The sequence below is a fragment of the Scardinius erythrophthalmus genome (assembly GCF_964197995.2).
Source record: "Scardinius erythrophthalmus genome assembly, chromosome: 10".
Lineage (NCBI taxonomy): Eukaryota > Metazoa > Chordata > Actinopteri > Cypriniformes > Leuciscidae > Scardinius > Scardinius erythrophthalmus.
Window position 1 is genome coordinate 29,101,444 of NC_138230.1, and position 14,743 is coordinate 29,116,186.

The 14,743-nt window shown below is 40.8% G+C and overlaps 1 protein-coding gene across 1 annotated transcript in view; it reads right to left on the bottom strand.

The window, feature by feature from the left end:
- rims2b (regulating synaptic membrane exocytosis 2b) overlaps positions 1-14,743 on the bottom strand; it is a 181,343-nt gene that overhangs the window by 83,477 nt on the left and 83,123 nt on the right. Inside the window, exon 6 of the mRNA XM_081376541.1 lies at positions 3,569-3,780. Coding sequence (XP_081232667.1) covers positions 3,569-3,780 — 212 coding nt within the window. The remainder of the gene's footprint in view (positions 1-3,568; positions 3,781-14,743) is intronic.

The following is a 14,743-nucleotide window of genomic DNA, read 5'->3' on the forward strand; positions in this document are numbered from 1 at the left end:
ATACAGGCTCAGGGAAATTAAAGGAGGAGGGTTAACTCTTACTTGCTATGAAGACACAAACCATCCCAAGGTGTTACTTAAAAATAAGGCATTGTTTTAAAGGCAAAATGAAATACATTGACACAACCTTTTTTACTTTTGTAATCATATATTCCAATGAAACAGGATATTCAAGAAAAAAAAGGATGGTATTTTATTTTATTTATTGAGGATTGATCGAGTCATGACAAAAGTGGGCTTACAGACCAGAATGGAGTTATCCATCTTTTTTTTTTAATCTTTGGATTAACATGTGCAGATGATAAGACCAGGAACACACATTTCATGTTGACTTTAAAAGGATATTTTTTTAATCTTGTCATAAGGAATTTATAAAAGCAATAAACACCATAAAATTTACAGTATTAAAAGAAATAATTCACACAAAATTGAAGATCCTGTCATCATTTTCTTACTCTCATGTCATAAACCAATCTAATAAAGAAAAGCCTGAAAGAGTTCCCATCCTCTGCAGTTCTCAAATCTAATATATACTTAGGTTAATTTCAAATGGTGCATCAAGACATACAGTGCCACATTTGATATAAATTACATATAATATCATATTTTTTTTTTCTTTTTTTTTATCTTGACACATTTGAATTGGATGAGACTTAAAAGCTGATAGGAGGAAAAATAGGAAAAATAGGAAAAATATTTGTAAAAATATGTGACTTGCTCCTTACTCAAAGCTATTGTATGGCTTCAGAAAACTTAACATCATTTGTATAGACCACTTTGTGGTACAGTACATGTTTTTGCCATTGTTTGAGCCTGACAGCCTCAGTTGCCATTATGAATAAAAGCATCCTGCAGTACATCTTCTGTTGTGTTCCACAGAGGAAAAAAGTCATACAGGTTTGGAACAGCATAGTAAATGATGACAGAATCTTGGAATTTGCTAACAGCATGAAAGTAATTGTCTTCGAAATATTTGTACACCCTGTAGGGGTCGGTTTGTGCGTTCATCAAGTACAGACACAATAGACAGGACAGGGTTAGAGGTATCAAGCACACTATTCTGTGGACAGCAACTCACAGTATTGAACTAGATCAGCAGTTCTCAACTGGTGGATCAAAACACTGTTCTGATAGGGCAGATATTAATATATTAAAGCAATATGCCCAAAGAAGCAGTGGTTTACAGTGATTTTAAAACAGCTATAGGCACAACGCGAAGCAGAGTTGTACAGTAATATTGATGTAATGTGTGGTGTGTGTTTATACAGCATTTTACATGTTAGAATGTGACTCAGCCAATCATAATCATGGCGCAGAACTATCCATTTGAGTAAAAACAAAATTAAATGCAAACAACCTGTAGTTGGCTTGGTTTGTAGTATGGGACACAGACAGACCCTTTTCAATTCAAACAATAAAAAAAAAAAAAAAAAAAAAAAATATATATATATATATATATATATATATATATATATATATATATATATACACATACATACATATATATATACATACATATATATATATACATACATACATATATATATATATACATACATATATATATACATACATACATATATACATATGTAAGCAATAAGGTACTAGAGGCTGTGCTGTATCGTGAATAAGTAACGGCTGAAGGGCGTTGTTAGCGGAGTTTGAGAACGAGACAAAGTTTTGAGAATGAGAATGAGACAAATGAGACTCATTTGAGAATGAGACAAAGTTTGAGAACGGTTTGTTGTTTTTATTTGAGCTTTCATGCATATTACACATTGGAACGTTGTTGTTCACGGTCAGGGACTATTTTTTTCTAGCGGAAGGAATGCTTTTATTGATTTAACTTCATGAAAGTTGCACTAATACATTTTTACTTTAATATTGTGTGGTAACCGTTTTATAAAAGCAATAAGGTACTCAAGGCAAGTGCTGTATCGTGAATAAGTAACGGCTGAAGGGATTGCACAACAACGCCCTTCAGCCGTTACTTATTCACGATACAGCACAGCCTCTCGTACCTTATTGCTTACATATAGATTGACCAAGTTTTAAAAGAGGATAGAAATCCACATATTTAGTTTTTTTACATAAAAGGCTGTACATTCAATCAAACTTCGAAATTTTTTCACAAATTTGTCATTTTTAGCATAAATTCTTCACTCACTTGGTAAAAGTAAAATTTAGACAGATTCTAACATGGACAGGTTGTTATTACACAAGAGTGTTACAAAAGTGTTCAGCGACAAGCGAATTGTCTGTCCAAACTAAATGCGAAACAGTCAGAAGATATTTAATGTTTAATATACAGTATATAGAGGTGAATTTTGGACAAATAAGGATTTATTGTTTTTAACTGCAATACACCAGAAATAAAAACCAAACCATTAACCAAAAGTCTCATTACTTGTTATTATTAGAATTTGAGACATAACCCAAATTTACATGCTTGTTGCTTCATCGCTTCACTTATGGTTCAGACTTGGGGCCAGAATGAATAAAAAAAGGATAAATTAGTGTGAGATTTCAATTACAAAAAATGCTGATGGGAGTGGAAAGTTCTGTGCGTGATCTACTGACGACGCACAAATTAAAGACGCAGCCGGATCATTTCCATAATGACCAACGCAATCTACGAAAAGCAGCGCAAATTAGCGTCTGGTTTAAGACAAGCTTTTTGGGGCATTAAATAATGGTGCAAATAACAGTAAATTGACTAGTGCAAACCTTAGTAAATCACCTTGCATGATTCATTTAAATACTCTCCTCCCATAAATCCCTACAAATGCATATGCAATAAGGTCAGCCGCAAAAATAACCCTGTCCACGTCTTTTTAGCACAAATTTTTCACTGCGTGTCTTTAGTAAATCCTGACAGTAGTTTAACGCCAAAAGAGGGTTTGCGCTGGCGCAAACTGATAGTAAAAAAATAAATAAAGACATTTTTGAACCAGTTGAAGCAAAACCAGTTGAGAATCACTGATCAAGATCAATCCATTAACCAAAAGCAAAGTAAACTGCTCTCACACCCTCAAGCTGTATGGATGTAGCAAGCTATTTCTATTCACTACTGTGAAAGACATGGGGAACAAACAAAAACAAAAGACAGGACAGGAAAGGGCAGCATGAAGAATGAGACAGTGAAAAGGGGAAAAGAAAAACAACTGCTTAGTGCAAGATTGATTCCCACACTAGTCTATCCCTGTGTTTAAGCTGAGACTGAAGGATTGTGTGGAAAAAATCATGTCAGGAAAATCCCAAAGGAGGAAACAGTGTGAGAAGGTAACATGACCAAGTGAGGAAAAACAGGTTTGCAATCAGAATGGAGCGTCTGTCCGCATCGAGAAGCATGCAGCATATGGAGCACACAGTGCCAGGAAGTTTGTCATTCATCTTTCTGTGTGTTAGGATGCGTTACGACTTTGCAGCCAGAAGACAGTGGAGCCAAGCAAACAAGAGGGTTCTCCTCTCTCCTGAGAGGCATGGTTAGAGTAGAAAACCCTCTAGGGGTGGAAACAGACAGTGAGTGTGTCGAGCAGGTCAGTCACAGGAAGCGTTGTCTCAGTACCTTGTCGCTATGGCTATGCTCCTCGTTTAGCGTGGTGCTACTGCACGTGTCAACCCCTGAATCTTTGACCTGCGGCTCGCACCACTCCACGTCTTCGTCGTGGGAGCGCTCCCAAAATCCCACCACTGTCTTTTGCCTCTCAGACAGGGCATAACTGGCATCCAAAAAATATGCCTGTTCATTTGTTTTTCTTTTCCCCCTTTGAATGTTGCCTAAAAGTTATGGATGATATAAAAAAGGAGAAGAAACAAAACATGCAGAGGTGAATTAAATGAGGGGAAATGGGGTGAGAGGGTCAGAAGCCTCACCATAGACATTGAGGCGGCCTCGCTATGCCAAGACGCATGGTCCCACCAGTGACCATCCATATCTCCTGAGGACAGCACAGTGAGAGGACACACACTTGTATAAACAAGAAAAAACTTATATAGTCAAATGTACAACATTCATTTACTCGCACACTTTCACATTCTTACAGCTCTCTTAAAGGAATAGTTCAACAAAAAAATGAACATTCTGTCATCACTTTCTCACCCTCATGTCTATCCACACCTGTATAACATTCTTTCTTCCTTGAAACACAAAAAGAGATATTTTAATCTATCTATCTATCTATCTATCTATCTATCTATCTATCTATCTATCTATCTATCTATCTATCTATCTATCTATCTATCTATCTATCTATCTATCTATCTATCTATCTATCTATCTATCTATCTATCTATCTATCTATCTATCTGTCTATCTATCTATCTATCTACATGGCACAATATTGTGTGTACCAAATACCAATAGATGTAAAAAAATAAATATATTTTACAGAAATATTATGATTAAATAAAGTAACTTATTATAACATGAATATGAATAAAATAAAATAAAATAAAATACCATGTATCATGGCACCTTGATGTATTTTTTTCTACAGGTAAAAAGTAGCACCACACCATGCTACGTTTCCTTTCTGTCATTCTCTCCATCTCTCTCAGTTTAATGGGGAAGTGAGTGTGAGTGGATGTATGCCCGCTTCTTACAGTCATGTGACACAGGCCAGCTAAATATATCAGGGGTGTTTAAACACAAACTTTAAAAAAAGAACTGAAAGTGTCTGAAAGTGATGCAGAAACACACGTTTTGCATTAATGTAATTTTTATTCAGATTTTATACCAAAGAACTAGCTTGATATATCGATACTGCAGTATCGATGTACCCATCCTTGTTCAAAAATAAACCACAATTCATTTACTAATTAATTGGAATGATAAAATCAAGAGTTAAACTCACAGACTCAATGATTTGGTTGCAGTGATTAAGAACTCACTGGATTTGAAGATTATCAATGAAAACTTGGGTCTGTTGCTTATACAAAGCTATCGTATGACTTGAAATATGATGCACAAGTCATACGGACTACTTTTATTGGCCTTTTATGGTCCCCATTCATTGTAATTAATCTTTAAAAAAATATTTTTTGCATTCTACACAATACTGGAAGTCATACAGGACTAGAACAACATGAGGGTGACTAGCCTAAATGATGACATAATATTAATTTTTGAGTCAATTATCCCTTTAAATTAGCATATTAGTAATCAATATTACTTTTCTTTATACACACATTTAACTTTTCAAAAAAGGAAATATAAAGAAACAACAAATACAGATATTCAAAGGTGTATTAGTGTTACATAAAAGCATAAACCAAAACTACAAAACACACACACACAAAAAAAAAGACAGCTTCTATCAGCTTAACATCTGACAGTTAGTTTTCCACTGAAGTAAATCACCTGACTCCCATATATCTAGACAGCAGCATTTCAGTTTTTAGTTAAGAAATCTATATCTGGTTGGTTACACACAGACATTAAAATCAAGTGCTTAAATGACATTTAAAACACACTGATATTGCTCTTTGCTGTTGCGTAATGTAGACTACATAATACCATAAAATGCATACTATTTTGTTGTGATGTTAAATTTTGATAATCAGATATATTTAACATATTATAGCCTACACCGTGCAAAAATGAATAAATTAACAAATATTCTCCTTGCATTATCATTGTAACATAAGTACCATTGTAACATAAGCATTACTTTTAAAAGTAAAGTTTTCCAACTGTAAGATTTCAATTGTGTCATTATGCCTAGAATAATAATTTTCTGAATTATCTCAAGTATTATTGTACTGATACCTTCTTACCAGTACAAAACAAAAATGGACTGGAATCATTTATGTAAACCATAATCATAGGATTCACTTGAAATGTGCAAAATAGTTATTTACCTGTGACTGTACCGTCAGTACAGAAGAAACAGTATCTTTGATTAAGAAACCAAGCTGTAGTTTAAAGATGAAAAATATGGCCATTATGCATCAATAACTTAAACAGCCAAATTCAGTGCAATATTACAACAGCACTATAATAAATGGGGGGGAAAACCTGTATCCTACCATACAGCATAGAAACATAATATTGCAGAAGTCTGATTACTGCCGCTAACATTGCATCATCCTGCTCCCAATTTCCCAGCCAACAAGCAGTGATATCTGTATTCTACCATGAAAAGAATGAGCATTGTAAAAGCTTACTTCAGTAGACATTACTTCTGCTTTAACATACACCATGCCTCACAAACCAGAAGCATTTGCCATCGGTCACATCATGTGTAGACCGTCCCCAGCGTCTTCAGGAAAAAAAGAATCTGTTCTGTGTAGTCACAATATATTGTTGATAATCCGTCTTTGCTACACCACCTCTTCCAAATCTTGGCAAGCTAAAGTTCCACAAAGCTGATTTACTCAACCACGTCCACCAGAACTCAAATGCAGCTCTTCAAGTCACACTTGGGTCAGTACTCAAAGATCTGGCAAATCCCCTTCAAGGAAGATGTCACACCACAACGTTTGCCATTTTTTATTGCCTCTCACTGTGTAGTTCTTTCCCTCTCTCTCTCCTTGCACTGAGATGGAGTTCATGCCTTAGAATAATGAGCTTACTGTTATTCTTGTAAGCCAGCTCAAACACCCTGCCCTACATAGTCCCCGCATCACTACAGACTGTTTCCCTGAGTTTGCCGGGCTGATCTCTGACTCAGAGAACCCCTACAGCTCGCTCTTGACTCCTTAGCAGCAAGCATTGGCCTCAATCATCTGCACAGAACCAATAGTCCCATTCCTTTCTTTTAGATTTTCCAACCTTCTAGTTGGGGGGTTTTACATGAAAGTGACAGTTCAGAGAGAACAAATAAGTTTGTAAGAAGTATCCATTCATTTGAGACTGAGGAATAATCCAAAGCACATGGCAGCAGAGTCATCCCCATTCATTAAAATATCAACTTACCACCATTTTCCCTGGCTTCACACAGCGTAGCGTCTCGGTGTGCGCCTCCACCAGTTTGCTACTTTGACCAAATCCTTTTCTCTTTTCGCAGATGGGGAGGGAATTGAATACTTTGAACCAATCAGGTTGGGTTGTCACTGACTGACTGACGTGTGTCCAATGGCACCCGATGGAAGGATAAGCTTGTCAGAGATCAAGCTCCTTCCTGTCTACAGTCAAGAGGTGTGCCACGCTTATGAGGTCAGAAGAGAGTGTCTGGATGTCTGCTAGATTTGTGGCAACTCTAGAGTTTAAAGTTGTCTGTTGGATTGAGAATTTTGGGAAACAGTTATGGCCTCAAGAAACACCAACATGATTATCGCCCTAATCCAACAAAACCAAACAACCTTTGGGATTTGGAGTTTGTTGGTGTTTGTTGGGGAGGTGTGAACTAGCCATTAGATAGCAGACTGAAACAGAGAGACAAAGAATGAGCATGGTTGAAGGTGGAAGCAAGTGTGTCTTTGGGACGTTCTTTAAAATTCTGCTCCACTGTAGTCTCTTGAGTGCATTAAGTAGCTGTGATGTGACCACTACATATGCACTGGTGCAATTTCACTTTCTGACTTTGACATGGAAGTGACCCTCTACAAGTGCCCTCCACCGCAAAGCTGCTGGAACTCCCTCTCCCTACCTCTGCAGATGGAGGAAAGGCTCTGGGGAGCTCTCTCTCGAGACTGCTCCTGTGCAAAGAGGCTTATCCAATTGAGCTAATTGTGACCCTGACAACATCAGAGCTTTTATGGTAGGGGCCAGAAACATAGGGCATATCTTGCATGATAAAAGAAAAAGCAGGAAGAGGAAGGACAGGTACTTCACAGATAGTTAAGAAAGTAGTATTCCATATCCCTTCCTGGTATCCTAACATGGATAATAAGCACCCAGAGAAAATTGTAACATTTGCTGAAACCCTCTGATATAAGCAATGATCAATGATAATTTCAAAGAGTAAAGTTGTATTTTAGACATCCAATCTGCTTTATTCTCATTTCAAATTGACCCTGCTCTTAATGCATCTCAAGCTGTTGTACCTCTAAAGGTAAAATTTTAGCACATTTTTGGACAGAGTAGTACAATGCAAGACACTGCACACCAGGGGCCGGATTTATGAAACATTCTTAAGAAAGAATGTTCACAATTATTCTCAACTGCCAATTTCTTCTTATTTTCTAACTCAAGAAAAAAGATAAAATATTTTGTACTCCCAAAACATTTTCTTAAGAATGTTCTTGTCTTTTTTTCTTAAAATCATATATTCTCGAAAAGAATGTTCTTAAATGTCTTAAATACCTAAATGTAAGATGTTTAATGAATTTACTGGGTTGTATCAAATTTTAAGCATTAAACATAACACTAGCTAGCTAAATATAATACATATTACTACTAGTGCCATGAATGTGGATGAGTACTCTTAAGTGACTCAGATCGATCCTTTGTGTGTATATGATGTGCTCATTCAAGCTAGAAATAGGAGGCAGCACACACAGATACAGGACACATTGACTCTAGAGAGCGCAAGAAAGATGGAGCGCAAATGAATGGAAAAAAACTGCTGCATCTTGATACACGGAGCATAAAAAACTCGACACTGAGTGATTAACTCCCGCCAAGCCAGTCGCGCTTGTTGTGAAATCTACGGTAATCTTCAGGCAGCTCAATAGACGAGGTATTTTTCATTCGGCGAGTCTTCAACAATACTCGACTACACCAAATAACACCACAAAAACAAACAAAAAAAATTCTTGTTACTGAAAAATTGAAAAATATCTATGCACAATGTATGTCCCAGGCTAAGGTAAAGTAGGTATGTACATTAACAACAATTTGTATCAAATATAATGCATACATTTAAATATAAATTTAATTTTAAAACTATGTGGTGCAGCAGGTTTCTGGAGTCACTGCTATTGAGTACATTCAAATGAAGTGCACATAAATTCTATAGAAAATAATGCTTTAGAATTTTAGAAAGCACTGTTCCATTCACCAGACGTGTCTGATGTGCAACACCATTTACACATCTCTTTCTGTTAAACGCTCCATCAGAGCCTTCCCAAGCGTAAGGGTCCTTCTTCCAAAAGTATTTTATACATGCTGAGACACTAATTGCAATTATTTCATGTTGTAAACAACATGTAATAATTTTCCTTTGCGCCATGGGTTTTTAAACCATTCCTGAAGCGTTCCCAGTGCTGCACATTTTAAGTGTCACCTAGTTTTTGACAGATCCAGTTTAGGCCATGGAGTACTACACAGCTGAGTTAATTCAGGTGTGTTAAAGGTGCTCTAAGCGATGTTGGATGAAGTCACTTCTTGTTAACGTTCAAAGTATTGTCAAACAAAACGGAGGCTAGCACGACCCTCCCTCCTCCTCATCCTGTCCCCTACCCCTCCCTTCCGTGCTTCCTGAAACAGTCATGAACCATTTAGAAAAAACAGTCATGAACCATTTAGAAAAACCAAACTGGATTTACCCACCTGTCCAGCAAAAACAGAGCCACCTGAATTTTGGATTGGAAGCCCTTCTGCCGGCGGAGTTCTCGCCAACTTTTGAACGCTTTTCCGATGTAAATTCGGGACTTAGCGCGTTCCTTCTCCTTTTCCCTCTTCTTTGTTATTTGTTCATTGGAACGTCGTCTCTTTGGTCGTGTGTCGGCCATATCAAAATTCTCAAGAATATTCATTTTTAACGTTAATCGTTGTCTAGGGGACATCTCTCCCTCTTCATGCTTCTCTCTCCTCCACTCCCCACACCCCCCTTCATGTGCACATGCACTAACCCCCCCACCCCCACCCCCAAATCATTCTTGTCGGTTATTGGCTGGAACACTGTTTGTTATGTTTCGTGGCCAAGGCTGGGCCAGTTTGTTTTTCTTGCCATTTGTGGAGCCTGGGCTGTCTACAGAGATCGTGTTTTTTTACAGTGTGTTCAGGGGACAGGCAGTTAGCTGTTTGTGACAAAAAATGTTTTGGCCTAAAAAACGCGTGACATCGCTTAGAGCACCTTTAAATAAAGAAAATGTCCATAATGTGCAGTGCTGAGGAGACTCAGTTTGAACCCTTTTTTGAAAACCCCAGTTTTCAAACCCTGTCAGCATGACTATTGAAGAAACATGATGTGCACGGCTGAAAAAGGCAATTTGGTGATGCATTTTAATTATTCAACAATTTAAAGATTCTAAGATTCACATTAGCTCATATACTTGTCAGGATGTACTAGTAAATTGCACTCCTAAAAAACACCAGTATAAAGTACTGTATGTTTTGCATGCTTAGACATGGAATTGCTGGACTAAATAGGCTACATTTTGTAACTTTACAAAAAGATCCTAGCCTGGCTAACGTCAGACCTCTTTCTCATTGAGACGTGGTCTGGGAACCACATGTTCATTTTCTCGTATTTGAGGCATGGTTTACAAATGCCCAGAGCCGTTTATTGGGCGCTACGAATGTCTATCAAATGTGCCTGTACGTAGCTCATAGCCAATCGTTTCAATTATACCAGATGACGTATGTAGAGCAACAGAAATTCGACGAGGAAGAAGACGATGGCTGAAGACGACTAAACTACTTAGAACACTATCTAAGGCTGTATCGAAAGGTAACTTTGCGTCTGCTGCCATGTTGGATCCATAGATATAAACAAACTGCTTCGGTGTGTCGCATAGACGTCGTCATCGTCTTGCTGCTCCCTCCCCATTCTGTGATTGGTCCCCTCGCTGAGGTGAAAATCTGGTCCATGGTATCCAGGCTGCATAGCAGCGTGAATAAAATCACGCTGCGCTTAAGGCAGCATGGGGAAACCCAGGCTAAAAAGATCCATCTATATTTAATTTATATAGTAATGAATATGCAGTGTTTTTTTTTCACATTTGATTGATTACTGTAGTTTTTGTTGTAGTATCAAAATTGGAATAAATAACTGATATTTCACTTGTGTCTAAACATTTGTACCACTGACCCAATCCTCAGCACTGAGCCCTTCTGGAGCAGCTCTAAATATGTGTTGTACTATTAAATGAAAGATAAAATATGAGCAATATAGACACTAAAAGTAACAGAAGCTCATACAATGCATTTTAGCAGGCTTAATTAAGCATGAAAATAACTTAGCCAAATAAGTTAACTTAGCCAAATAAGTTAGCCAACTAATGTGATTTATATTGTTTTGGTTTCTACCAATACATTTAAAAATGACAAATGCAGTGAAAATACAGGTATTGGTTACGGTATCGATATCAGCGAGTACCAAAAATGACAGTATCAGTATCGGACTTGTTCTGGAAAAAGTGGTATCGGTGCATCCCTAAAAGAAACATCAAGGATTGCTCTTAATTCTTTGTCAGATCTACAGGACATTACATCATCAGGTCATTTGAGGTCATAGTAAAATACTCACTTTAACTGTCCTGTAGAAAAAGATGTATAAATTCATATTGTAACGGGAATCAACTTAATGACTGTGTCCACTGAAGCTCTTCACATCATTCCCATTCACAATCTAGTATCTTCAGCCCAGCCTGCATTACATAATTCAACCTGCCTATACTGTATAATATGAAACAGCCGCCCTCCATGGTTTAAAACCCTAGTCATGTGACTCGTCCCATGTAATTGCCAGTTCTCTTACGAGAGGTCTCTCGTATTGCGTAAGGTTAGCTTACGCATCGGGAAAGTCTTCTTTCTTCGAGATCTGAAGCCAAAAAATTATCCTTAATTTTGTATTCATTGTCAACGCAGTGCAGCAGCTGACAGACCTAGGCAGGCTGTATAAGCGTGCTCATTGGCTGCTCGGTGGCAACTGCTTAAGCCTATTGGTGAGCGCTCTGAACGCGGCAACCAATGAGGGCGCTTCGTGCCCTCCACACCCTTCTAACCGTCAGAATGGGTGTGGCCAGCGTGTATATATTCAGCGCTCACAGGCTAAAATTCTGATTTTCTTGTCTTCAGCGACGCTCTTCGCATCGCTTGATCTTGAGAGCCGCCGCCGTTGAAACCAGCGACCAACAAGCTTAGGACAGCGCCTGAGGAAGCCGGCCGTCTCCGCCGCCTTCAGCCATCCGTGCCTGCTACGCTATCCGGCGACATATCCTTTACATTATTACTGTTACTGTGTGTATTCTAAAAGAGCACAAGGCGTTTTTGTAAAAACGCCTCGTTTTTCCTGCGGCTCGTGCCGCGCCCCGCTCAGCAACGGAGACCGCCACCTCTCTGTGCTCTCCGCCTGGGCCGCGGGCACGCCGCCACCGCACTCTCCGAGTGCGAAGAGCTTTCAATGTCGACCCTGCGGGCTCGACTTGAAGCTTTCGAACAAGCTGTCGCTCCGCCTGTCCCTGCCGGGCCGTGTAATAAGAAGCGCCGCTCGCAGCGACCACCGGAGACTGTTGTGACTGAGGAGCTCGCCGGAACCTCTCCCTCGAGCTCTCTCTCGCCCTGATGAGGCGCATGTGATAGATACCCGTACTCTCCCTCTGTTCGAGCCGTGCAACTACGCCGCTCACAAGGGTTGGCAGAAGCGGACGGTCTCGGAGCGAGTTTCCTCTCCCTCTGTTCGAGCCGCGCAAACTGAGCCACTCACAAGGGATGGCAGGAGCGGACGGTCTCGGAGCGAGTTTCCTCTCCCTCTGTTCGAGCCGCGCAAACTGCGCCGCTCACAAAGGATGGCAGGAGCGGACGGTCTTGGAGCTCTCTTTACGTTACAAGAAAGCTACTCCGTCCTCGCGCGTCACTCACCGGTGAAAGGGGAACAGAGTGTTTTCGTCCCGCCGTGGCCTGGACTATAACCTCCATTTCTCACGAAGCGGACGGTCACGAGCAGCGTTCAGCGTGCGCGCCTCACTCACCGGCGAAAAGAGAAGAGAGTGTGTTAGTCTTGCTACGGCTGGACAACCGCCAATTCTCACACATTTCTCAGTCCCCTCTTAAGTTCAGGCGACTGGAAATATTACTATTGCAGTAAACGGGCCTGTTTTAAACACACGCACGCCTGCAAACAAACGCAGACGCAACACATGAGGTCGCTTTTTATATGCTCGCGCTAACTGAAAGCTAATGTGTTTTCCCCTGTGGCTCAGTGGCAGAATCATACGCTTTCGTGCGGGAGATCCGCGTTCGATCCCAGCTCTCGGGGCAGATACAAATTTATGCTGCTTGCTTCTCCGAGCTCGCGGCCAGTCTTTCTTACTTACAGAAAGCGAACCCGCCTCTCGCACCACACCTACTCAGGGTGCTCGAGTATTTATGAGCGTCTAAACACGAGAGAAGAAAAGACGGTTAAGCCCCGCAGCTCTGCGGCTCGACCACCGTCGAAGCTTCACGCACTGTCAGTCCCCGTTGCCACGGCTACTGCAGCTGTTTACCTCGCAGTCAACGAGGTAAATCTACCCGCTCGCCTGCGCGCATCCCAGAGAAATTTCAAAAGAGCATAATGTCTGGTTGCACGGCTGACGCCGTATGTGTTTCTAGTACAGTGAATGTGCCCACGTTTCTGTGCTCACCCCTGTACACAAGCACTATACATCCCGTGTTTCTCACAGAGCCCACTCTCATGAAGCAGGCAAAAGCCGCTTTAGTGTTAGAAGTAGGTCACGTGTCCACTTCTCCGTGCCCACACCTACTCACTGCCCGCTCTGTCACACGGCCTCGCACGACCGGTCATGTTTTGAATGTAAGTCCTGTGCCCACTCCACTAGAGGCATGGCCTCGTCGTGGGCCTGGTCCAGTGGAATTTCTATTCACGATATTTGTATGGCGGCGGGCTGGGCCTCCCCGTCAACATTCGTGAGGTTTTATAACCTGGAAGTTCCTGCCCTACAGGCAAAAATACTGTCAGTATAAGTGACATGTATGCTCTGCCCATTTCTCGTGTGCAGACTACTTTCATATGCTGGTGCTATTCTGGTACTATACTCAGGGTGAAGTGTTTGACTCAGACCGGCTGATCCGCTCTGTTTCCTATTTCCCGTTACGCGCTGTTGTCGGTGCTGGCCCGCGCTGCTGGCCGCCCGTATTATTCTCTGTCGCGCGGGAATTTTTTCTCTTCATGTGAGACCGACTATGTCGTTTTTCTCCTACCCTTATGAGTGCTTATGTACTGTATGGGCTCGCTCTGCCGGCCCTACTGTTTGTACTGTTATATGTTTATAGACCGGCCGCGCCGCTCTATTTCATATGCTGCATGAAGTGCTTGTACTGCGCTGGCCCGTCTCTCCGACCGGCCACATTTCCCAGCAGAGTGTTTTCCCCGGTTTCCCTGGGATTCATGGGCTGGATGCTTGGCGCACACGGCGTTGACAAAGGGTTCCCGATGCGTAAGCTAACCTTACGCAATACGAGAGACCTCTCGTAAGAGAACGTACTCGGTTACTAATGTAACCTCGGTTCTCTCTAGAAGAGGGAACGAGTATTGCGTAACCTGCCGTGTCGCGCCACGAGCTTTTGCGCTTCAGACTGCGAAAACCAGAATTTTAGCCTGTGAGCGCTGAATATATACACGCTGGCCACACCCATTCTGATGGTTAGAAGGGTGTGGAGGGCGCGAAGCCTCATTGGTTGCCGCGTTCAGAGCGCTCACCGATAGGCTTAAGCAGTTGCCACCGAGCAGCCAATGAGCACGCTTATACAGCCTGCCAAGGTCTGACGGCTGCTGCACTGCGTTGACAATGAATACAAAATTAAGGATAATTTTTTGGCTTCAGATCTCGAAGAAAGAAGACTTTCCCGATGCGTAAGCTAACCTTACGCAATACTCGTTCCCTCTTCTAGAGAGAACCGAGGTTACATTAG